General features: G+C 39.2%; 1 protein-coding gene across 11 annotated transcripts in view; it reads right to left on the bottom strand.

The window, feature by feature from the left end:
* dip2ca (disco-interacting protein 2 homolog Ca) overlaps positions 1-26,722 on the bottom strand; it is a 190,742-nt gene that overhangs the window by 52,317 nt on the left and 111,703 nt on the right. For 10 of the 11 annotated variants that reach the window (XM_049463090.1, XM_022681072.2, XM_022681076.2 and 7 more), the window contains 6 exons: positions 24,873-24,998; positions 18,035-18,169; positions 14,347-14,466; positions 13,645-13,842; positions 6,980-7,071; positions 5,520-5,630 (listed from right to left, as the gene is read on the bottom strand). In XM_049463090.1, the coding sequence (XP_049319047.1) occupies positions 5,520-5,630; positions 6,980-7,071; positions 13,645-13,842; positions 14,347-14,466; positions 18,035-18,169; positions 24,873-24,998 (782 nt within the window). The remainder of the gene's footprint in view (positions 1-5,519; positions 5,631-6,979; positions 7,072-13,644; positions 13,843-14,346; positions 14,467-18,034; positions 18,170-24,872; positions 24,999-26,722) is intronic. The other variant, XM_022681085.2, reaches the window with a different exon arrangement.

The raw sequence follows: 26,722 nt of genomic DNA, 5'->3' as shown, positions 1-26,722 counted from the left end.
CAGCCTGGAAAAAAAAAAAACTAACGTGTGAGTGTGTGCACATATGAGTGTGTGTGCTTTAAAAACAAAGACTTTCAAACTCTTAGAGTCAGTTTTAGCACTGCAAGGTCCTGTATGGGGGTCCACACCTCAGTCTTCAGTCTCAGTGTTCTTTATTTACATACTTACTGTACATTATAGAGATGGAAAACATGTAGATTTTCAATTGTTATTACAATTTTAGCTTGTGAAATACTGATGTTGCAGAACTCTCCAGTATAAAAATGAACCATATCTGTCAAGTTTTGGATTTAAAAATAAGGAAAACTTTTTGCAGAACCCGCAAAAGAACCCGTGAGATGGCCCGCTTCGTGCCATCTCACCTGCCCAACCGAGCTTCAGTAGTATGTAGTAATTAATATTATTATATTAATTATTATATTATATTTATAGTTTTGTTGTCTTTAATGGTATTTTCAGTAGTCAGAAGGAGTATGTTGATGATATTATACATATATACATAGTACATATGAGAATGTATTATCATAGTATGGTGTTTTTCGCAGGAATGCCCTTTATCTCCTTGCAGCCATCCATCTCTCTGATTTGTTGTTTCAGAGTTGATCCACTAACCTCACTAACCTCGCGATAACTGCCACTTGCAGCAGTCTGGGTATCAGTTTTCAAAAGTTTAGTGACATTTTCAGAAATGTTTTTCTTTTTTTAATTATAATATAATACAGAAAATTTAGGGGAAAATAGTAATACAGGAGGACGGTGGGAAAGAGGGGTAAAATACGGTAGTTTTCCAGCCAAAACAAGAGACCTGACAGGTATGTCTCTAACCAATCACAATGCTGTTTACACTGAGCTGTAAGCATCCTGACCTATCACAGCCCCAGATGAGTGGTTTTGTGAGTGATTTGATCATTATTTTTGTCAAAATAATGCAGGCTAAACTGCTACCATGCCACATGATTATTTTACCAATGCAAATGTAATACACTGGCAGTCAGAAGAAATCATTCAAATGCTGCGTTTTTTCATTTCAAAAAACAGAAAATCCATCAATATTTTGTTTGTTCTCTGCTGGCCTTGATCCACACTATATTAAGTGGAATTTTAATCTTGTGTTGCCATTACATCATCTGAACTTCTACCCTCCTCAACTCACTCCTTCACTTAAAAAGCAGTGTGGCGTCATCTACCAACTAGAGAGCTTAAATAACGAAAAGAACCAAAAAGAAAACATAGTGTATGATATTATACATATCTGAGCAATTTACCTGAACATACATTACATGTATTTACAGTGGCTTGCAAAAGTACTTATACGCCTTGAACTTTTCCATATTTTGTCACATTACAACCACAAATAAATGGAATATATTTTATATTTATTATATTATATATTTAATTGGAATTTAATGTGAAAGACCGACACAAAGTGTTACACAATTGTGAAGTGGAAAGAAAATTATGCATTATTCAAAACATTTTTACAAATAAAAAACGGAAAAGTGTGGTGTGCAAAAGTATTCAGGCCTCTTTTCTTTGATTGCAAACAATTGCATTTAGAAGTTGCCCGATAACTGCTAATGACTCCACAGCTGCTCTGTGACGGCCTCAGAGGTTGGTTAAGAAAATATTGGGGAGTAAACAGCATCATAAAATCCAAAAAACACACCAGATAGGTCAAGAATAAGGTTGTGGAGAAGTTTAAAGCAGGCTCAGGCTAAAAAAAGTTTTCCCAAGCTTTCAACATCTCACAGAGCACTGTTCAATACATTGGAATTTCAATAAATGGAAAGAGTATGGTAAAACTGCAAACCTACCAAGACAAGTCCGTCCGTCTAAACTTACAGGTCAAACAAGGAGAGCACTGATCAGAGATGCAGCAAAGAAGCCCATGGTGACTCTGGAACAAATGCAGAGATCCACCGCTCAGGTGGGGGAATCTGTCCACAGGACAACTATTAGTCCACAAAACAAATGTGGTCTTTATGGAAGAATGGCAAGAAGAAAACCATTTCTTAAAGATATCCATAAAGAGTACAGTTTGCAGTTTGCTAGAAGCCATGTTGGGGACACAGCTAACATGTGGAAATAAGGTGTTTTGTCAGATCAGACCAAAATTGGACTTTTTGTCCAAAATCCAAAATGCTATGTGTGGTGGAGAATTAACACTGCACATAACTCTGAACACACCATCCCCACTGTGAAACATGGTGAAGGCAGCATCATGCTCTGGGGCTGCTTCTCTTCAGTAGGGACAGGGAAGCTGGTCAGGGATGAGAAAAGAAAACCTGTCGGAGTCTGCAAAAGTCTTGAGACTGGGAAGGAGATTCACCTTCCAGCAGGACAATGACCCTAAACATACAGCCAGAGCTACAATGGAAAGGTTTAAACTAAACATAAATTATGTGTTAGAATGGCCCAATAAAAGTCCAGACCTAAACCCAATCGAGAACTTGTGGCAAGATCTGAACTGCTTTTAAACTGCTGAGCTAGTTTTGCAAAGAAGAATGGGCAAATTTTTCATCCACTAGATGTGTAAAGCTGGTGGAGTCATACCCTTTCTTTTTCTTGAAGGTTCTTTCACAGTTTCACAGTTTAAAGAACCTTAAAATTTCCACAAGAAACTCTTACTTTCAACAATGTAGTTTTTACCCAGATAAGTTACAGCAGGTGATTTTTCCACTTCCAAGAGATCTGCACAGTGCTTACGATTCAACAAGTGTAAAAAGATCCAGCCGACGTTCAGCTGGAAAGCGGACAGAGTTTTATTGGACTCTGCGTAGAGTTGCAGTGAAAGGAAGCCAGAGAGTGTTCTGCCAGTTTCAAGGTCCTTTTCCTGGAATTTTTGGACTGATGAAGGATCAGAATGAACCTTGCCAAAGGGCTGGGCCACTCCCCCCATACACACACACACACACACACATACACTCACACACACATCAATACACACACACCACCCCCCCCCCTCCCCCAACCGGTTCTCTTCGGTTATGAGAAAGTCTAACGTATGCATTTCAGCGAGACAAGGCCTGCGTCTCCACACAGCTCTATTCAGACAGACACTTGACAAAAAACAGCTCAGATCCAAAATAGACGAGGGGCGCCTGCAATATTTACAGTGAGCGGCGCAGAACTTTCCATAAGGCCTTCATAACGCTTAACATTAAACATGAATAATACAGAAACATTAATATTTTGTATCACAAAGCCTGTTGACTTGGCCCTGAAAACCGGGAGCTCACGCTGTGAGGAAGTATGGGGGATGGGGGTCGGGAGACTGCAACTTGTCACGAAATCAAAAAAAAGAAGATTATTATTAAATGCGGCTTTTCAAGCACTGCAAGTGGATACAGTATTTTTATTTTTAAAAATGGCAGAATGGATGAACTTCTTACATTACAAGATATCTGTTATCTGTGTGCAATCTGAGGTCTTCTGGCGCAATCGCATCATCTTTCACCTGGAGGGATCTTAATGTTACACAAACCAATGCAATGTCTATTGCATTATTTGGAGTCTGAAATGAAGCCTGAGCAACCTGCTCCTGGGACTATGTCTGAACTCATCTCAGCAAAAAAAGAAGAGACTCTTGGAATCATTTTCCAATTTTTAGGTTAAACAATCCTTCTTGCTGACTTCTACAAGCCTTTACTGCATTTCTCAGTGGAGTGAATACACACTATATGAACAAAATAATTGTGACACCTTTGCTGGAGTAACTGCCTATACTGTGAAGTGAAGGCTATCTACTAGACTTTTTAGAACATTACTATGAAGATCTGACATCTGGCATTCAGTGTAAAGAACACTGGAAGGAGAACCATCATTCTGGAGAACAGCTCCACAGCTCAATACGGGGGGGCTTTATACACCTCTAGCCCACAGCTGGCATTAGGCTTGGTGCCAGCAGGCTCATGATTATCTGCTTCACATAGTCCTATTCTATTGGCAATACTTTTCTAGAGGGACTATGAAGATTATTTTATCTTTTATCTTCTGTACATAATTAATAATCACTTAAAACCAATACAATATTTTTGAACTAGAGACTGCGACTGTTCCCAGCAGTGTTGCAGTTATAAAAATATCTGATGTCTGCTAATGAGTTAAGTGTTGCCAGGTGGTTGGTAAGGTGTTGCTAAGGTACAGGAGATCAGGTACCAGGGTTTTGATAAGGTGTTGCTAGGTGGTTGCCAAGGTATTGCAATGATATAGGCACTGCTTAGTTAATAATAAATTGAGTTATTTCAAAATATTTTTGCAACAATGTAAAAATGAGAAATCAGATATTTCTTGCCATATTTCACTTGCTGAAATATATATCTACATTTTGTTTGCATTGTATTGATGTTCTGACAACTAGAGACGCTATACTAAAACAAAGGGATATCAATATCGGGTCAATCCCAGAAAACAATATTAAGATATCAGATACAGATATCAGATACACTGACTCACTCCAGACCACCACTGTACTGTTGTACTGATGTTGCTGTGTGTGGGGTTTGAGGCATCGCCTCAGGTCAGATCTCTAAAATACTCACACTAGCATTCAACAAGCATTTACTCTAATTCACACTAACTTACAGTATTAGCATGTATGTGTGCAATTTCCAATTATTCCAGTCACAATAACAACATTATTGAAGAATCATTTATCATTATAGCCAAATCAATAAATTCTAGATTGATAATTATATAATTTAATGGAGTTATTTCTGGGACAATAAACTGTCCAAAAAAGTAGTTGTTTCCTCTAGTACACATAAAAATGGCATATACTGACTTTTTTTTTTTTGAATTTTACTTCTAATTTTTAACGCCAATTACCCAAACCACTTATTAGGACTCCCCCTATCACCAGTGATGCCCCAACACACCAGGAGGATGAACACTAGCACATGCCTCCTCTAATACATGTAAAGTCAGCCACCGCCTCTTTTAGAGCTGATGCAGCATTGCCTTGTAGCATCACAGTGCACTCAGAGGAAAACGCAGCGACTCGGTTCAGATACATCAGCTCACAGACGCCTTGTGCTGATTGACATTAGTCTTTGGAGTGATGTGGGGAGAGAGCGCTATCTACCCACCCAGAGAGAGAGCAAGGCCACTAGTGCACTCTCAAGGCTCCGGTAACCGATGGCAAGCTACATGAACGGGATTCGAACCAGCAATCTCTTTCCCTGATCATAGTGGCAGCTTCTTAGTCCGCTGGACCACTTGGACCAGGTCCCTTTATTTAGCAGCTACTATTAAAATAACCTTTACATCATATAGTCATGATAAAACTGAGGAGAGGAACTGCGGTGTGACCCCACAAACAGACCCTCAGGTTTCGAGGGATTAATTAATGGTCGTAACGGGCATGAGCAGAGATTAATCACCAGTCTGAGTGGGAGCTTGTAACAGATTCGCCTATGACATGAAAATCAGGGTAAAATGATGTAGTGTGCAGTCTGATTAAACCAGCTGAGTCCGGTAGACGCTTTGAAAGGCTGTGGCAGGGCTGCTCATGTTCCTACCTTCCTGGTGAGTGGCACCTCGATGGGCACGGGCACCACCTCAGCCAGCAAGCAGCCGTAGAAGGCCACCATGAAAGCGGCGGGATCGTTGTTAGGGAAGACCAGCGCCACCTGCACACACAGAGATAAGAAAGAGAGGGAGAGAGAGAGAGAGAGAAACGTGTCAGACGCTAGACAGCCTCAGACACTTACGTGACACCAAAGTGAGACTAACAAGTTTCTAACACACTCTACAAATGAGGAATATGGGGTGTTTTACAGGAAAAAGAAACGCTAGCAGGTGTGCCACAGTCACAGGTAGTGCTAATGATACAAAAGAAACTATGCTGTTATTTCACTTTGTGTTTCTCAGTAGTGTCTAATTAGATGAAATTGTTTTAAGGATTTAAAAAGATAGTTCCTTTTTTTCTAAAATGGGTTTTAAACATGTTGTAAAATACACACAAAATATAGGCACACCTATCACCACCTCACAACAATTGAATTCTGTATATTTTAAACCCAGTAAATTATTATAGAGTCAAACCTTTCCAAACCACCAGCAAAGGAAAATACAAATATGATCAGTCATATACTATAAATGTAAATGCCCAGTTTAATCTAAAAAGTAATCCTAATTATTAAACAGGTTGTTTGTTCAAAGAAACTGTATACTATGTGCTTAACTAACTTTTTTTTTTTTTTTTTCCTATTTTTCTACCCAATTTAGCTAGGCCAACTATCCCACCCATTCAGCTGCTATTTAGAGGTATATGCTACAACACCAGGATGGTGAAGACTAGCACACGCCTGCACCTATACACGTGAAGTCAGCCACCCTAGGAGTGATGAGGGAAAAGAGCACCATCTATCTACCTACCCAGAGAGAGCAAGGCTAATTGTGCTCTCTCGGACTCCGGCAGCTGATGGCAAGCTGCATGACCGGGATTCAAACCAGCAGCACTTAGCCTGCTGGACCACTCGGTGCCCCGTGCTTAGCTTACTTAATAGAGTTTTACAGTGACTGGTGGAGGAATGGTTAAAGCAAATATTATTCACATATGTAATTAGTTAAAAGTTTCATTTAGTTTTGCTGTTGATTTATTTAACCCTTCCTGAACATACTGTTATAAGCAGAGAAATACAGATTATAAACGCTGATTAAGCCAGGTTCTGATATTTAAAATATCATCAGCAATGCTGCATTTCCTAAATGTTGGATTTTCATACTCAGATTCCATACCAGATTCTAACTAACCCTGAACCCAGGCCAGGAAATAGTGTAATATGTCTAGCTTTTCCTGTCAGACTTCTAGCTAAAAATCTTACCAGTAGAAATGGTTACTAAAATTACATTTATAATGAAACTAACCATGCAAATTTTGAATAGGCTAAGAAATCATTTTTTACATTCTCAAATGTATTATTAGATTTTTGCTTTGTGAAAATATAGGCTTCCGTGCACTGTTCCTGTTACTCACCCGGTCTCCTGGCCGGACCATGGGCTCCTGCTTGGTTCCCAGTTTGTGGAGGATGTTGTAGGCTACTTTGATGCTCCGCGACCAAAGCTTCCCTGCCATGCAGATCAGACACATGCGTTACATCCTGAACAAACCGCACGCACCAGCAGCAGCCGCTGAGTGCTTTCTTTCTTCTGCTGCTATTGTCAGAGGAATCCTTTATGCTAAGCAGATTAAAATACCCCGAGAAGTCAGTACTTCCAGCAGGAAACAGCAGCCTAAACTGCAGGAGAAAGGTCAAACATAAATCATACACCATCAAGTACAAAGCACCCAAAACTCACACATTCAGGAGATAAAGAGGAATGAAGTGTGGACTCTGCTGCAGAACATATCAGCCTCCTCCTGAGGAGAATAGCGCTACGATTGATAGTTTCATAACACAGCTCAGTGTGTCGCTGCACAGTCATACACACCTCTAATTTAATAATGTGTTCCACCCGGGTCCAGAAACTCTTACAAAATCATAAACGAACAAAACACCACACAAAAAATCAGTTCTTAGCAAGTGAAATCCTTTCATATCCAGAATAAATATCTGATATAAAAAAAGGTTCCTAGGGTTCTAAACATGATCAAGCTCTGTGTATCTCTTGATCCTAGTCTACAAACTAGCTTTGGATATGTGAAGTAACATCGAAGCACTGTTGTAAGTCGCTCTGGATAAGGGCGTCTGCTAAATACCTTAAATGTAAATGATATTTTTTCATTTTTACCTCTTTTTTAGCTAAAACATCAAGCACCAACACCTATACTATAGCAGCCAACAGTTTTAATATAGCATCACCTAACAACCACCAAGTAACACTTTTGCAATCAACACCTATATCAACACTTTAGCAATCACAAGAAACATACAGTAACCACCTAAAAACATCAAGAAACACCTTATAAACCATCTATCAACACCTAACAACACCAGCGACAAAGAGACAACAGTAACACAATAGCAACCACCTAGCAACACCTTAGCAACCATCTAGAATAACCAGATAAGTGGCATGCAACACCTTTGCAATTTATTAATAACACATCAGCAACCAACAGAGATACAATAGCAACACTTTAGCAACTGCCAAGCAACGTCTTTGCGACCAACATGTATATCACAGTAAAAGCTTAGCAACACTGCCGTACAATAGCAACACCTTAGTGGCCACCTAAAAACACATTAGCAGCCAACCCATACATCACAGTAACACCTTCCCAACCACCTAGCAACATCCTAACGGCCAACTACTTCCAATCAACACTTTAGCAACCAACACCTGTATTATATGAGCACCTTAGTATGTGAATCCTATACCACAGCAGCACCTTAGCAACCACTTAGTAACACTTTAACCAATGCTAAGCAACACAGTTGAAACCACAGATTCCACAGGCTAAGATATCAGTTTGAGTATTATAGCATAAAGAACAGCACTTGATAGAAGATCTGAAGCCCTATACATTATAAAACGCTATAAAGCATATCGCTAGGGTCCGGCTGAATTTCTGAGCCCGTGCTATCAGCCGTAAACTCACACCGAGGCCGTGAATAAAACCCCGGTGCGAAGCGAGCAGCGGGCGAGAGATATCAATCTCACTCTGCTCCTGCCTTCGCTGTGAAGTTAATTACTCTTTTGATTTGGGTGAGGCTTTAACGAGCTGACGAGCAGCCTGAAATTCCCTCTAGGCTTCAGAGGAGGAGAGAGGGAGAGAGAGGAGTAGGAATGAAAGAGTAGAGGAGAAAAGACGAGAGGAGAGGAGACGCCACAGAAACAAGCAGCCGGCTTTTCTATTTTCAGACAAAGCTTCGGCCCACACAGCCCGGCGCTCAGAGAGCACAGCGGGCGCATCCCGGATCAGTGTGTGTGTGTGTGTGTGTGTGGAGGTGGAGGCTGGCTGCTGCGTGTCTGAGAGCCAGCACTGCACAGCTCCTGCTGACTCAACTCACAGCTCCACAAGCAGCCAGAGCAGGGGGGTGGGCGGGTCATCCGGACCACGGGCAAACCTGACCAGACAAACGCTGGACTGGGCAGGAAATGATGGCATGGTGAAGCTGGGTGATATGAAGCAAATAGTTTGATACATATCCCAGCATTCCAAAAGCCAAAAAAGGAGATAAAGGCCAGTAACTGTTTCTGTCAGGCATGAAGAGAAAAAAATAGTAAGCAGGCAGTTGCTTGCTGATGCTGAAATCCTATTTATGTTCTACATAAATAGAAACATAAATAGAAACAAGCGAAGGTGTGAAAAGTATTAACATTCATTACTCATCCTATATAGATAATAGAGTTTAAAATACTTCTGTAAAAGTTAAAGTATCAACTCAAGCTTTTTACTCAAGTAAAAGTGTAAAAGTATTGGTTTTATATCTACTAAAATTATAAAAATAAAAGTAACGTTAGGGGACAAAATGCCATTAAAGACAAACGCTTAGGCCACAACACAGAGTCATATAGTGCACTACACCCTCTCCTCAAAGCCATAATGACTATAATGTCATATTAAAATGTTAATGTTGAAAAAATTTGGGATACACTAGGCTGTTTCAGCTGCATATATGTCCATATATGCCCATTGAATGTATTTCAGTACAATGCAAATATATTAAAGAAGCTTAGTTGGGCATTTGGCGCGAGTTCTCTTGAGTCTCTTGAGCTACAGATCATCTTCATGCTAGGCTCTATACATTTGCAATGTTCTTGCTGGAGTGTGTGGGCGTGACCTATGTGTGCAGGTGTGATGAATTGTGTATAAACCAATAGGGTGTCAGAATGGTATATGTTTATATTCCTCATCCAACCACAATTTTACCTGGATAGGTATTTTTTTAATGATGAGAAGCCGGAATGAAAATAAGCTGAAATGAAATAGGTGTGACAAGGCCATTTTTTTTTATGTAAGGAGAAGAAAGTTCAGATGATTATAAGAAAATGTTACGAGTTGAACTAAAAAGTCGTCTAAAAAATAATTATTCCAGTAAAGAATAGATAACCAAAACTTCTACGTAAGAAAGGTAATGAAGAATTTGTACTTAGTTACTTGACACCTGTGGAAACTAGGGACTAAATCTCCTTGAACTGATATTTACATTAAATTTTACACGATTTCCAATGGTGTGAATGCGAGATTTTGAGTGGCACAACTGTCTAAGCACTTGCTCTCTTTCATTAGAGGCCTAAAAATTCCTCAGTCATTTCACAGAGACTTCTGGCAGCTTCTGTATGTTGAGCTGGTCATTGATAGTGAGAGCTGGTTGCTGGATGCAGTAGAATGCTTTAATTAGTGCTTTAATTCGAGGGATAGCAGCAAATTCTGTCTCAATATCAATACACTCACATGATAAATCTGTTGCCCTATAAAAGCTAAAGAACGAACTTGCAACATCCTTGAATATATTGAATGTGGATGTTACTTGCTTGTCTGTTTACATTACCATCCACTGCACTGTCCACTATGAGTGGTAATGCCTTCTGTGATGTATTCCTGTAACAAATATGAAAATACGGGTCAAGGAATGTTACTTAAAAGCCTGTAAAACTTTGGAAATGGAATGTCCCATCCAGCTGAGAGCCTCTTACTCAAAAAAAGATAAAGTAAACTGACATGGTAAAGAATAGGTTTTGGCATTCCAAAGCTGTTTACTGATCATTTTACCAGGAATTTTGGTATTGGCTTTCGTCAGTGTAAATGTGATGATAATTCATTCATTACAAAACTGTACAGACTAAAAAGATCACCTATATATTTATGTACACGCTCTAATCAGGATAATAATACAGTAAACTATAGTAATATTATTAAATAGATAAATAGTAAGCGCCATTAGTTGCAGCATGTGTAGCTTCACTAGTAAATTAGAGTGCTGTTTTTTGCCTGAGCTTTTTAGACCAATTTCTTCAAGCTCTTTATAAAGACTGCTTCATAAATTAGTTTAATGTCTAAGAAAAATAAATGCATATGCTGTGCTTCCTTTTTGAGGTTGTTTCCAAGGTGTGGTCAAAGTTGTGGCAATATCTGCAAATGACCTGTAGCTTTATATTACTGCCTTTAAAACAGAAGCGGCCAAATAGGTTACAGAGCGATTACAGCTAACTGAAGTCAAATTAGGCTCTGCAAATAGGCCTGCCCTGACTGGCTGCTGGCAGAGGCAGAAAGAGAAAACGAGAGACCATCTGAGGTAAATCATTTGTGCTTTGAACTCGTTTCCAAGAGCAGTATCCAAATATACTGGATACTTATATGGAAACCTACAGACAATATCAAATTACAAGAAAAATATCATTAATGCAATATTAATAATAAAACTCTACACACAGTCGAATAAAGACATCCTTTTTCTGGTGCCTCAGATGAGATGTGTGTATATGTGTGTTAATGTTTGTGTGTGTGTGTGTGTGTGTGTGTGTGTGTATGACACAGAGAAAGAGATTGAGAGAGAAATGAGGCTGCTCTCACTCCCCCAGAGGAACAGAGAAGAAAAATGTTAAGCACTACAGAGATGAGAGGAAAGAGCTGTTCACTGCAAAACCACACACACACTCACACACACACACAGCAACTCAACACTGCAACCCCCTCACACACCCTCACCCGTGATATGCTGAAGGCAGGATCCTCACTGAGAGAGAGAGAGCTCAGCTGACAAAGGGGCGAGCACCTCACACACATACATATCAATACAAATAAAACACACACATATATACATCCTCTCTCAACCTTCAACCATCAGCAACACATGCTAATCTTATTCACCTAAAGCCAAGATTCCACACTCATGGGTAAACAAGCACTGAAGACACACGAGAAGACCATTTCAAATGACTGACACGGTAAAAAGCATTTACATACATTCTCATGCGTACATGCATTGAGCATGGGAAAAATCAGTTATTCAAATATCTGCATATTTAAACAAATAACATTTGACTATGCCCATGAGGATATTGTTAGCATACAGGGTCATCCATACATGAGGACTGAGTTGAGCCAACTTTAAAGTTTGAGAATGGAGATACTGCATATAAACATCACTGACATTGAACAAATCTTAATAACAATAAATATTATATAAATATTAAATCTACAAAATAATCATTTAAACTAAAAAAAAAAAATACTTTTTAGGATATTTCTACAAAATTATGTGTCCACAAGTTTGTGGATACCCCCTTATAATTAATGCATTCAGATATCTTAAGTTGAATATACAGCTCTGGAAAAAAAAATGAGAGACCACATAAAAATGATGTTTCTTTGATTTTACCAAATTGAAAGCCTCTGGAATATAATTAAGAGGAAGATGGATGATCACAAGCCATCAAATCAAGCTGAACTGTTTGATTTTTTGCACCAGGAGTGTCATAAAGTTATTCAAAAGCAGTGTCTAAGACTGGTGGAGGACAACATGCCAAGATGCATGAAAACTGTCATTAAAAACCAGGGTTATTCCACCGAATATTGATTTCTGAACTTTTAAAACTTTATGATTATGATCATTTGATGTCTGAAAGCTCTGCATCTTTTTGTTATTTCATCCATTTCCAGAGCTGTATATTTACCCATTGGCAATATGGTTAATATATGGTGTGCTCCTGAATTTATATTGATAGTTGTAATTAGGAGGATGGTGCTACATTCAGTTCTTTTGGGATGGGTTGGGATGCTGAGGATGAGGTTGGATGATTATCATCCAACATACTAACCTCACTAACACTCTTGTTGCTGAATTCAATCATATTCTGACAGCAATGTTCCATCATCTAGTAGAAAGTCATGTCCGGACCTGTCCGGACTGTCTGTCCTGACTGTTTGACGTCTTTTGTCTGAAACATTTCCATATGCACTACATCTTATTCTAATGAATGTGTTGAGTTATTTTAAGCTGCATAAACAGGAAACTGTTGGCACTGTGCCCAATGCCAGGAGTGTCTTAGCATACAGGATATGGTGATTACTAAAATGATGGTGTTCCATCCAGTACTTTTGGGATAAAGTGGGGAGTTGGGGATTAGGTGGAGTGGTGATCTTCCAACATCCTAATCTTAACTAAGCTATTGTCACCTAATGCAATCAAATTCTCACAGCAATACTTCAAAATCTAGTATGAAGTCTTTCCTGGACAGTAGAGACAGTTACTCCAACAACACCAGGATCAACCGTTGTTTTAATAATGTTAATTTAGGAAGAAAGGATGAGTGAAATGAATGAGAAGGTGTCCCAATATTTGGGTCCACAGGGTGCATGTTGTTGTGCTTTGATTTTGAGACCATTTGCATTCCAAAACATATTATCACTATCATGCAAAAACCTTGTATCTCTAAAATGGCCTCTTTACAAGGGAAAACAAAATAAATGTAAATCAGTATAAAAAGATTCTGGAGCATTTCTATTGGTTGCTTCATCAACATATAAAAACAAAATATCAGATTGAAATCATGTAAAATGACAAAAAATTTATGTGAAAAAATACTGTGAAAGGGCAAAAAAATAGATAAAATGTTAGATATACTAGAGCTTAAAACCTTAAAGACATGTACTAAAGTGAAATATTAAACGAAATATGATTTCAGGTTTATATTTGAATATATAAAACCCATCCATTGTGTAAATAAAGTAAAGGTTTATAGTGGAGTTACCATAAGTGAGGACGTAGAGGGGCTTGCCGTTGGTGTCCATGGTGGTGAGGCATGGGGCTTTAGGGGAGATAGTGCCCCAGCGCTGCAGAGCTGCCTCCAGGGACGGAGGCCAGTTTGTCACCACGCCCAGCTGATCCCCTCGCATGGTCAGCATTTGGGCTCCCTCCGGCCGAGGCTGGTTCGGGTCAGGCTGTTGGACTGCAATGGAAACATCACCATCAATTAATCAATCAATCTATCAATCTAATAAAGATAGATACATGTTTATGTATGTACTCATTGTAATCAGATTCCATTTGTATGCAAATAACTAACTTTGTGAGCTTATAAACATAGAAATAGAAATACAGGCTCAAAAATTGTTACGCCTGGCAAATACTCACTGCAGAGCAAAATGCAATGTTAGATAAAACTAATACACCATAGGCTAGAACAGACCATATCAATTATTCATTAAAAAGCCCTTCTCTGCCTGCCAGACGTTCTGTTGTGAAAATATCATGCAACCCCTGGATTATTATTATCATTATTCTTTTCTAATATTTTCTATATCTACAGGCCTATGCAATACCAAGTGGCCTTAGGCTTAAATAAGTTCTAATTACTGGTGGTGTAACAAGTCAGAACCCACAGATATTAAAACAGTATGTTAACAGTGTGTAAACTGTGATGAAGGCCTGTTAAGGTGTTCTGTGAGCCTACCCTCAAGAAGCTCCTCAAAGTCATCAACGAAAAACTCCCGGAGCGGAGGCCTCCTCGGCTGCTTCAGAGTGTTCACCAGCTGCTGGATCTTAGCAGAGACTCGACTGCTGACCGGAACTCCTGTAAATCACACAGCGGAGTTAATACAGTGTACATGTCCACTTAAAGTAGGTAAATGTGACATAAAATAGCAGAAAATATAGAATTACCAATAAACTATATTAATACTGTTCAGTTTTTTCTCCTTTTTCACTATTTGTCATATTTTTATAATTTTGTTTTAATGATCTGAATGAACAGATCCTACACAATCTCTGCTACTGTACTAAAAGGGTTAGATTTCCCTTTGCCAAAGGTTAGCACACATAATCCCACTCATTCTTAACAGGTTTCATACATGCTGGTTGTCTTAAATGGATAACTTCTCAGTCGACGCAACAGAATCAATACTCTATGGTTTCTATGGTACCCCAGGTGGTGCCAAGTGGTTGCTAAGGCATCTAAGTTGGTTGCTGTGGTGTTACTAGGTAACTGATGTGGTATCCCAGGCGGATGTTTAGATGTGATACAGTAGCTATAGTACTCCATGTGATTTATTTTGTGATTCTGGTATATTTACAAAATCTACATTTCTATTTTTTTTCCAGTCTGTTAAATGAACAAAGCCCATTGGCACTGCAAATGAGAGTCACCAATACTGTTCAATTAGAAGAGATATGTTGCAACATTATGTTACATTTACTTTTAATATTTTTTGCACTTTAAGGCACACCATATTATAAGGCACACTATCAATAAATATCTATTTTCTGGTCTATGTTTTGCCGCTGGGGGGCGAGACCTGTAAAGCTAAGCTAAGCTAGGTAACAAAACTGTAATTTATAAAAACATTTTCTTTTAAAGTTAATCTACACAGATTCCACTCCTGAAAAACCTTTATTTTGGTGGGTAAAGCTCTTCCATTTATTTACAGTAGCCTTAGATTTTCAGATTTTCACTAAGGCTGGGTGCAGCAGCATTAGAATTAGAGGCTAACCACTAGTACTAGCCGTGGTTAGCTGCTAATGCCGCCTGACAGCCATACACTGAGGAACCCTGAGTGTTCCGGTAAGCCAGGGTGATATTAGTTAGCGGTTTGTCCAACGAAGCTTGTTTTAACACAGTAAACACACAGACTACAGGCTAATTATACTCACCTTTAAAAACAGCCAAACAGCTAGTGATTAGCGGCTAATGCTAAAACTGCTGGAGAAACTTTACTGAAACTCCATTATAGCACTGCACTTCACCAAAGTGGCTTCACTGCTCCTTACAACCTGACTAGTAGAATTCATACATAAGACGCACCAGATTAACAGACGCAATGATGATTTTTTGGGAAAAGTAAATGATTTTAAGTGCACCTTATAGTCAAAAAAATACGGAATAATTAACATTAAGTCATGTCTGGCTTTGTAAGTCATAGCTTTGTACAATAAATCAAGAAATATCACAGTCACAATATTATAACATATTTCATAACTTAAGTCGATACTGTATAATTCCAATACATAAACAATATAATGTATTCTGAAATATTAGAAACATTAAAAAAATCATATCTTTTTTAAAATTAAAATATTCCTTTATTTTGCAATATATAGCTCTACTCTGTACACTGTACTTTAAATATAGATTGTAATATGACAGTTCAAATGCGAGAAAGTAATATTTTCACTTATTATTATAAGAGACTATGATGTATTCCTGCTACCTGACCTGTTTATTATCGGTTATCATTATTGGCCCAGAAATTCTGGCAAGTATCCCTTAGCTCAAACTCACATTCACACATGAAGCAGAATTTCCTGGCACACAGGCACTCGCATTCATGCACAGAATCATCTGAATGAACCAACCAACAAACAAATGTATACACACACACACACACACACACACATACACGCATAAACAAACAGAGCAGCTCGGGATGAGGGAAGTCAGAACAAATTAGCTGGCTGGCTGGGTAGACCTGCTTTCCGCTCCCAACTCTTCCGTTTTCTTATTATCTAATGCCTGAATTTTCACGTCACTCCGAACAAATCTATTCCGCCAAGGTTATTGATTAATGCTTCTGACAAATGCAGTCAAATGCAGACGCCTGGGGACGTCCCCGGGGAGCAAATTAAATTGTCATAAAATAGGCAGATCAATGCTCTCAATCATGGCCTAATCTCAGAGGATCCATCACTACAAATACCAGAGTGAGAGCTCAGGCAGACAGAGCTGTCCATCAACAGCACACGTTATACTGCACGCCAATGAGAATGCATATCCTAATGAACGAAGGAGACATGTAGGGTGTATATGAACACCCTATAGAACTAGAGAACAAGCATGTGTTTAGTAGCTTTTTTAATTTTCTGTGCAGCTTAGAAGCTGATGGGATGGGATTTGTTTAATTAAAGTAATGATTTTTTTAATGTTTAAAATTATTTATACTTGCTGTATTGATGTGTGTTTTCTAAACCTTCAAGTAACATCACAGTCATGTTTTTAGTGTGTTGAAGAGAATTTAGTTGATTATAAAGGTTCATTTCCTGAAGGAAAAATGGTGGTTGCTATGATGTTGTTAAGTGTTTGCCAGATGGGCGCTACAGTGTTGCAAGGTCATTTCAATGGCATTTCAGCCAGTGCTATAGTGCTATTTAATTCTTGCTTGGATTAATTTACAGGGTTGATACACTTTTATGGCAAATTCCCATGACCATACAATTTTTTAAACATTAGTGCAGACACTTTAAAACTATAATCGAAATTGACTTTAGTGGGTCTAAAATGAATCTGACACATAATTTTAGTAATAAAATGTGTGTCAGATCCTGAGAGCTCCATATTGTAAGGATAAATTGCTGAATTAACTCTGAGCTGACGTATTTGTTAGCTCAAAATAGATTTGTAGCCCAAATTCCCATGACTTTTCCAAAACCTTCAGCCTATTTTTATTTTTCGAGAACTTATCCAGGCATTACCTTGTATTTATGTACCATTGTACTTTGGAACCTTTATTTAGACAGTTAAAAGGCAAATCCTATGTTTTCTAGTGGTACTTGGTGTCACTGTTGGTTGTCATGGTGTTGCTGTGGTAGCCCATGTGGACGGTTGAGAGTTATTAGTGCACTTGTATCACTTGTATCAACATAAGACAAAAATCAGTGCTGTCTTATTATATAGCTAAGATTAAATAATCTGGAGATGGACCAGTGTTAATATCTTGACAACAAGTTGTGGAACAAGTTCTGGTAGAATATGACAGAAGTTCAGTGCAGCATTCTTTAGCTTCCATGTTCCATAGGATACTAGTTCCTGAAATGATTTTTGGCATGTGGATGTAATTCAGTTATTAATCCAGCTTATTATATAGTAACTTCAAAGGAACAAAATTTATGGGACCAACACTTGCATGCTAAACTTACAAAAAAACAAAGAATATTTAACTTCCCTTCAGGATAAGAGCAGAAAAGGACCAGCACTGTTTCTATCAAAGCTTGACTAATTTATTCATGCAGGGTTTCAAAGCTGGTGGCATTCGTTAGTCAAAAAGAAGTACGGACATTACATACTGAAGTTTTAACGGTTATGATGGGTTACAGATGTTCCCACACACACACACACACACACAGACTGACAGACATATACATGTCCTCACCATCTCCGGTCTCCATGAGCTCGGCATTGCCGTATTTGGGCGTGGTCCGGGGCACAGTGGACACCTGTGGCCGCTCCACCTGGACTGGGTGCTCCGAGGTGTAGGTGGTGACGTCCGGCGGGGCCGAGTGGTTCTCTGGGTTTCGGAGGAAGCACAGGGGTCAGAGGTTAGAGGGCAGGAAGAAAGAGATGAGACCCCGCCTGGCCCCACCTCTCTCTGACAAAGGCCCACAGACACTTGGCACATTGTTCAGCAGAGAGAGCGGAAAGAGAGGGGCTGAAAGAGGGGCTGGTGGAGGGAGGAGTGAGTGTGTGAGAGTGAGTGAGAGTGATTTCTTCAAAAACATGCATATGTCTGAGGAGGAGGAGACGGATGGAGAGGAGATGGAGGACACGGAGGAGAGCTTTTTCTCTTTTTTTTTCTCTCTCCTCTCCGTAATTACAGTCCCTTTTACTTCCACTCTGTTACTCCTCTGGGCTTTATTCTCTATATCTATCTCTCTCTCTCCTTCTCTCTCTTGCTGATTGTAAATCCTCAGCTGCCCGTGGCCTATTATTCACCACTCATTCCTCCCAGGTCTCGCTGATACATTAAAGAGACTCCCACAGAGTGGATGATGCTTCTTTCATATCATTTCCTATTGCTCCGGCCCCCGGACGACGCGGTTAGGATGCCGACACCGTCTGCAGGTGAATCAGAGGACATCAATCTGACGCATTTCTCTAATTCTTTCACTGAAAGTAACGTTTGCTTGGTCACGGCGTGGGCTCTCAGCGAGCTCGTAAACTATCACTGGTTGTCCGACATTACGCACGCTCCATTACGCCCCAATCGAGCGGCTAGGTGAGAAGAGAGAGGCGGGTGTGCAATTTGGGCTTTCAGAAAAAGAGAGAGAGAGAGAACGAGAGAGAGATGGGGACAGAGCGAAAGCAAGAAAGAGGTGCGGGGGTAGAATGCCAATGAGGCCAGAGCTCTAGCAGCGTCACCTCCACAATAAAACATCAAGATGGCCCTGAGCGGCGCATCTGCCAAGCTCAATGACAAATAGAGGGAGCCGCTTCGATTTAACTTGTCCGTCCTCTGCTTTCCGTACAAAGAAAAGCACTTAAATCACGTTACATCTTGTTTAATACGTTGACATCATAACTTAATAAAGAGGCCGATTCCGACGTCGCATTTTGCAGAGCGGAGAATCGCTCAGGTAACGCGGTTCAGAGGATTCATAGCCTGAGAGCGAGGCGCAGTCTGATTCGATCAACGGTCGTGTAATTTCGTTCAGCAGTTCTGCAGAAGCTGAGTTCTCTATTTGGATTAAATCTTTGATAAAAATGCATGTATTAGTCATACAGCTGAGACGAGTGAGTCAGGGCTGCTGTCGGTTGTCGGTGGCTGGCTGGCTGTGGGCAGCGTGCGAGAGAAAGAGAGATAGCGAGAGAGAGAGAGACTCAAATGCAGACAGTCCAAGAGAGAGAGAGAGAGAGACAGACAGAGAGAGGGAGGAAGGGAGAGTTCGGGTTTAAATGAGAAAGACTTTGAGACATTTGAAGTCTTCACTAAAAGTGTGTCTTCACTGAGGCAGTGTGCGGGCTGTAGGCCGGATGCACACACACACACACACACATTCTCGTACACACACTCACACACACAAATACCTAGGGACCAAGACCACTGGCAGAGCTCCTACTGCTCCCGCTACCTGATGTAATACTTCGTAACACACATTGTAAGCCCTAAATCAGTCTGCCATGTCAATCTCGCCACCACTGCCTCCCCTTCCCCCGCCGGTAACCTTACCTGGATTCCCATCAGGGAGTTGAGGCCTTTTGACTGTTAAAATGATCACATTATTTTCATTTTTTAAATAATATAGCTTAACTGCATGTGATCTGTGCATGTTTATAAGTATATATAAACAAATAGCTCAACTAAGTGTATCCTATAGTTTCAAATCTCAAAATGTGTCATTTCATTGACCTTTCTTGTAATTTACTCGCTCAGATTTAGCAGGCCAAGGTGTTGTTACTATAAGTATAAAAACACAATTCAATGTGAATTGAATTCAGTGAATTTCTATTGTACTTCCATCAACTGCTTTGTCGGGTTTACTCTTTAGACTTAAATAAACTGTTTTTGTTATTGTGCCTAAAAGACTGTCATATGTAAATGAGCTCCAGTTCTCAACGGCTGCCCTGTGTTGTAAATGTTGTAGTATATCTGACTTCACAGTAATTTCTATTGAAACCCTCAAACTTCTTTAATTTTGATCTTAAATTTTGAGGAAATTTAGTTGTTCATGATAGACGCCATTTAAACAAACAATGTCTCTTTGTTGATCTATTTCCTTCATTCAATTACATACTATACGTATCAAATTAAAAAAAATACTAAAATTGATTGATATTCAATATTTTTGAACTGGCTTTACTCAGTCTGAACTCCAGTATAAAGCTAGTCCTTCCTACATGCAAACTAAATGCAGAAATCACTCTATCCCCTGTGTCGATAATGTATTAATGAACTGTAACTATGCTTATGAATCTGACTTTATAGGACACACCCACTAATCAAAGGATTTAAATATAATAAATAATAGATATAAATAAATATTTTGACTTTTGTGTCAAAGCTACAAAAATATTAAAGGTGGAATTGGTATAATCAGTAATATTGGTCTTTTACAGAATGGGCTATTTACAACCTCGCAACCTAATAACGCCTCTGATCAATGCTCATACGCATTAACGCTGACAGACACTGAACAAATGAACTTTTAATGAGGCACATAAGGTAATTAGGATGATATAATGATTATGGTTTAACATTTTCCAGCCCTAAATTTAATTAAAGCTCTAAATAAAAAGTACTTGCTGGTTGTATTAATTTAAAGTGTTTGTTTTTCACACACTTTAATTCACATTAGTTTAAAAATGTTACACAGTGAAACATAGTATATATAATGCGCAAATAACATTAAATAGGATTCATTTATTATTTCTTTAAAAATCAGGTCTTATTTTTCAGTATGTGTTTTAGTAAACAGCTCTGGAAAAAATTAAGACCACATTAGTTTCTGAATCAGATCTCTGAAAAAATCTCTGATTTTGCTATTTATATGTATACGTTTGATTAAAATCACCATTGTTGTTTTATTCCATAAACTACATACAAGATTTGCCCAAATTCCAAATAAAAATATTTCAAGAAAACAAGTTCATATTCATAAAGTTTTAAGAGTTCAGAAATCAATATTTGGTGGAATAACCCTGGTTTTTAATCACAGATTTCATGCATGTTGGCATGTTCTCCTTCACCAGTCTTACACACTGCTTTTGGATAACTTTATGCCACTCCTGCTACAAAAACATAAGCAGTTCAGTTTGGTTTGATTGCTTGTGATCATCCATCTTCCTCTTGATTTTATTCCAGAGGTCTTCAATTTGGTAAAATCAAAAGAACTCATAATTTTTAAGTGGTCTTTTATTTTTTTCCCAGAGCTGTATGTCCAAGAGTTTGAAGATGAATTTGAAGATGAAGTTAATGCCTTTAGATCAAAGGTTTTGAAGATTATGGTAAACTTACTATACACTTAATCAGATGTGAACAAAATGTTTGGCCTGCTACTGTATGTAAGCTAGCCAGTTCTTTCGCTTGGTGTCTCTGGATACCTTAGAAGTGCACTGCTCCTACCACTCTGCCCTACATCTACCCCTTCCCCTCCCCCCTGTCTCCTAACCCCAGCCCGTCCCATCCATCAGGCAGGAGTGTCAGAGGAAACACCAAACAGCCTCTTTGCTTACGTAACGGCACTGAAAATAGCCCGGCGACTGCTCACACTCGCTCACTCACACTTTCTCTCTCACTGACGCAGGCGTTAATGAGTTCCCACCAAGCCCAGAGGAGTTTGCAGGGGCAGTGAAGGACAGTAAAAGAGTTTCGACTTGGAAATCATGTGGCACCAGTGCCTGGGAGAGGAATCAGCGGCTCTACTCTGTGTCAGTCAAAGGCCTTATTATCCAGGCTCAAACTGCAGGCCAGTTACAGACACTCTCCAGTCTGATACAGCATCAATCCTACGAAAAAAGCCTTTGATTGTTCTTTGATTACTGCAGTTTGAGCCTATAACACTGCCTATCACTAGTATAGGAAATTAAATGAAAACACTGATATTTCTTTCAAATGCAATGTATCATCACTGTCATATAAAATCCTTGCAACTCTACAACTTTAGTTTTTTTCCATAACATTTAAAAAACACACTTTTATTATATTGTGTAACTTGGAGAACTCTAGAGACTCTTGGGCTTGAGTTTAGGTGGGTTCTGATTTGTGGTAGAAGGCAAAGAACAAATGCCTCTTCTGGCTAACAACTGATGCCGATGAGGCTCTGGCTGCTATTAGTGATGCAGCATGACCAGGTGTTCCTCAGATCACAGTGTCAGCTCCTTAGTCCACTGAGCTGTAGGAGTGTCACAATTTCGATATTTCGTCTCAAGCGGCGAAGTCAAAAAGAGGATTGACGATCCCTCCCGCAAATGGCGCAGCCCTTTCTCCAGAGAATGTGGACATTCTCATCTTCTTAAAGAAAAATATATAAAAATATAAAAATAACAGTTGTTTTGTCTAGCCTTAAATATGTTAATAGTTTTGGTACCTTAAGGAGCATCTTTCTCTCAGATAAAGTTAATAATATATCTTTATTAAAGAAAAAAAACTTGTCATTCTCAGGGACCAAAAAAGTCTTAAAGTCTTATTTTTCATGTTTAACTGTTATAGTAGGATAAAGTTCAGTTTGTTAAGGCTCTAGTTGTTCTATTATTTTGTACTGTGACTGTTCCTGTATTTTATTTATTTTATGTTGCACATTCCTGCTTTAATAGTGCAAACTGCTGCTACCAAAATCCACTAGATGGCATTACAAATATATCTTAATGAAACTATTTAAATTTGACCATTAGTGCCTAATGTGGTGTATTACAGATCACTTGTATCACTTTGCATCACTTATATCAAGCCCTTTTGAAATAAGATATTGTGAATTTGATTAATCAAACCAATGAATGACCATAGACTAATCTAAAACTGGCATAGGCCTCTCTGCTGTAAAAAAAATAAAGAAAAAAGGAAATTGAGAATCGAATCGAATCGTGACCCTAAAATTGGAAATAAAATCGAATCGACGATTTAAGGGATCGTGACACCCATACTGAGTTACTAGCAGCACTTTGTAATTCTATATTTCTCTGCATACTTTTACGACTATTTTAAGATAAGATAGCCTTTTATTGTCTTACTTGTGGGAAATTTGCATTGTTACAGCAGCATATACAGTAGGAAAAACATGTAAAGAGTATAAAAGACATACACAGACAGCTCAAAAGAGTAAATACACATCTGTTTTGTGAACAAAATAAAAAAAATAGATTATTTTCTTTCTTTCACCCTTGTTCTTCAATGGAAAGGACCTCACAGGACCACTACAGAACATTTATTATTCTTAGCATTACAGTGACACTGAAACTGACACTAGTGCTGATAGTCTGTTGGTGTTAATATGAGTTGGTGTGCTGGTATGAGTGAATCTGTGGAGTTTATTAACAACCCCAGTGTCACTGCTGGGCTGAGAATAGTCCACAAACAGTGTCCTGTGAGCAGGTTTACTGTAGATGATGCCCAACACAAACTGAGCAGCAACAGATGAGCTTTTCTGTCTTTGACTGTGGTGAGAAGGACCCACCAAACAAATTGAAGAACAGGGTGAATAATAAAGTGTGCAAAGAAACAGATATCAGGCTACATCTGTCAGTCTGTAATTATACGATTATAGAAGAAACTACAAAGTGCTCCTGCATGCTTAGTGGAGCTCATTATGTTACGCTTGATCGGTGTAAGCTCTTATAAATATGGATGTCATTGTTCTTAAACATTTAACAAATCTCAAATATAAAAAACACTGTAAAAGTGGGTTTAGTGAATATTTTTTTTTCTTAAGAACAGTTGGTGGAGGAAGCCTACTGTTTTTATGGTTCTTCTATAGTCTTGCTCAAAAATCTCATTCGTAGCACCTTCTTTTTTAAGAGTGTCAGAGAGTGACAATACATTGCTGTGAGAAAGGATTGTTGTTTTAAATACAGCACAACATTTAACACTCAGCGTAACTCATCACACTTGCATGCATGTGAAAATGGGGACACGCGACAGCAACGAGCAGCAATTTAGGAAAGTAATGGAAACACTAGACCCACAATTATACACAGACATAAAGGGCTGGAAAAAGAACATTAAACACAAATACACACACTTACACACACATACATACACAGACGCAGACAGCATGGAAGGAGCATCTAAAAGCAGACGGAACAGAAGCCCCATTACCACAGGATAAATAGAATCAAGCACGCTGGATTTTATGTACCCAATACAACAAAAAAATACATAAATAAAGTCTAGAAAACACAAAAAACGTCGATTTTGTCACACTTTGTATCTTAGGATAAAAACAGCAGGTACAGAAGCGCGGGCCGTCGGGGAGGGGGCGGGACTTCCCTATAGTCCTTACAAACACAGAACAGCTAGCTGATGGTCAGACACACCATCAGCACATGAAGCAGCTTTATCTTATATTTATACACACACACAACCAGGCATATACACTATATATATATATATATATATACACACACACCACACACACACTGAACAACAGCCTGTAGTCCTGTGCAGACACAGGGAACCAGGCACAGGACACAGTGATGCCGAGGCGGTCTGGATGAAGAGGGATGAAGACGGTGGAGTGGGGCAGAGTGTGTGTTGAAGGGAGGAGGGGGTTCATACTGACCATCCGACTCCAAGGGGGGTGGCCAGAGGAGGTCAGATCCGAACTCACAGGAGCGACGCAGCGAGTTGCCGTTCTCAGCTACGCCGAGCATAGTTTTCCGCTTCAGTGAGAGGTGAGCGATCGGCCCTGGATGTGGAAGGAGGAGGAGGAGGAGGAGGAGGAAGAGGAATAGGGAGAGAACCAGAACCTTAAAAGCTGACGACGAGTCACCGGCCACAGGCATGGAGGGGCAGAAGGGGAGGCGAATGACTGGAGCATGGGCGCTGCCATGTTCCCCACGGAGCACAGCATGGTCCAGCATGGCTCACATGAAGGGGTTTGGGGTAGCAGGGGGGCTTGGGGGGAGGGGGAAGTATGATTCAGGCTGCCTACGCAAGCTCTACAGTATACACATACCCCTACCTTCACATTCCCATGATCCATCAAACAGAAAGAAAGTCATGGATCACAGAACAGGTACATATCTAGCTCTAGCTTACCTTTGAATGAGCATAGCCTTTCTGAGTCAATCATACATTCAGCACAATATATATATAACATATATATATAACATAATCTTGTATCTGAGGATTATAAAAGTTACATTGTTTGCTAAACAGTCTAGCTATACTGTATTATTGTCTATTAGGTACTTTTCTTTATAGTAGTAGTAGATGTAGTAGTGGTAGTTGACCTCTGAACCTTTAAATCTTTATTAGTCCTATCCAGATGGGATTAGTTTCTCAGGGGGACTTCTGTGAAAAATATTTCACACTTCTACTCAGTGATAAAACTCTTGCATCCAGACTGCAATTGAAAAAACAGGTGAACCAGTGAGTTTTCTGGCTTTCTCGGTCACATGACATCGCATTGACACGTGATATCCGGTTTCGCACACGGAGCACGATGGTGGCCTCTAAGCTCTCTAAAAGACACTGAAGCAGAGAAGAGACACCGACTCTTTTTTAGGTTTAAGGAAAAGCCAAATTTCAACAACAATTCAAAAGTACAGTTCACAACCACAAAGTGCGTATATGAGCTGTGTCACTCTGTCAGTAGCTCCTCTATTTCCACTTGTGTTTACATAAATCTTAATGAAAACGTGCACCCAAAGTGTATTTATGGTGCGTAGAAGTGAACAAATATCTATTTTATTAAACGTGAGTCCGGACAGGAATAAAATTACTGGAGGACCACAGAGCTCAGTGAAAAACAGCAGGTAATTCAGCAGGACGTCTGAGAAAAACACATACATGGTTGTTCTGGACAAGAATAAAATCAAAGAGGACCCCCCCCATAAAAGACAAAATCACCCCAGGACCCCCTAAAAAGCTAATCTCGTTCAGCCAGGGCTATTTATGTGTTTTTAAGGGATGCACCGATGTAAGATTTACGATATACAAACTTACAGTAGACTAGACACCCTGTACAACTGTATAACTTTAAAATGAATGCTTTTGGACAATTCATTTTGGAAATTTTGAAGTAGCATGATCAGTTTCAGTCAATTGTAGTAGTGCAGCCAGCATCACTTGGTCCTTTTCAACATATAATAAATACATTAGCAAGTATGGACCAGTTTAATACTGGCCATATCGGCCAATGTGATTTTTTTTAAATATCGCCCAAAAACGAAAAAAAATGTGATCATGTGTTTGAGTTTTAGAAGCTGCTGGCATCTATAGCAATGTAAGACATAGGACATAGTATACATGGAGACGTTTTTTCTGTTGTTGTTGTTTTTTTGTTGGGGGGGGTCTTGTGTTGATGTTTTAAAGGGCCTATGTTGTTTTAATGTGAACTTTCGATGTATTTAAATTCTATTCATTTTAATACCACTGGGACCCTGCAGAACAGGCAGCTGCTGCCTC

The sequence above is a fragment of the Astyanax mexicanus genome, chromosome 1, assembly GCF_023375975.1.
Source record: "Astyanax mexicanus isolate ESR-SI-001 chromosome 1, AstMex3_surface, whole genome shotgun sequence".
In the NCBI taxonomy this organism is placed as follows: Eukaryota; Metazoa; Chordata; class Actinopteri; order Characiformes; family Acestrorhamphidae; genus Astyanax; species Astyanax mexicanus.
Note: the sequence above shows the minus strand (reverse complement) of the source record. Positions and strands in the feature narration are given on the sequence as shown.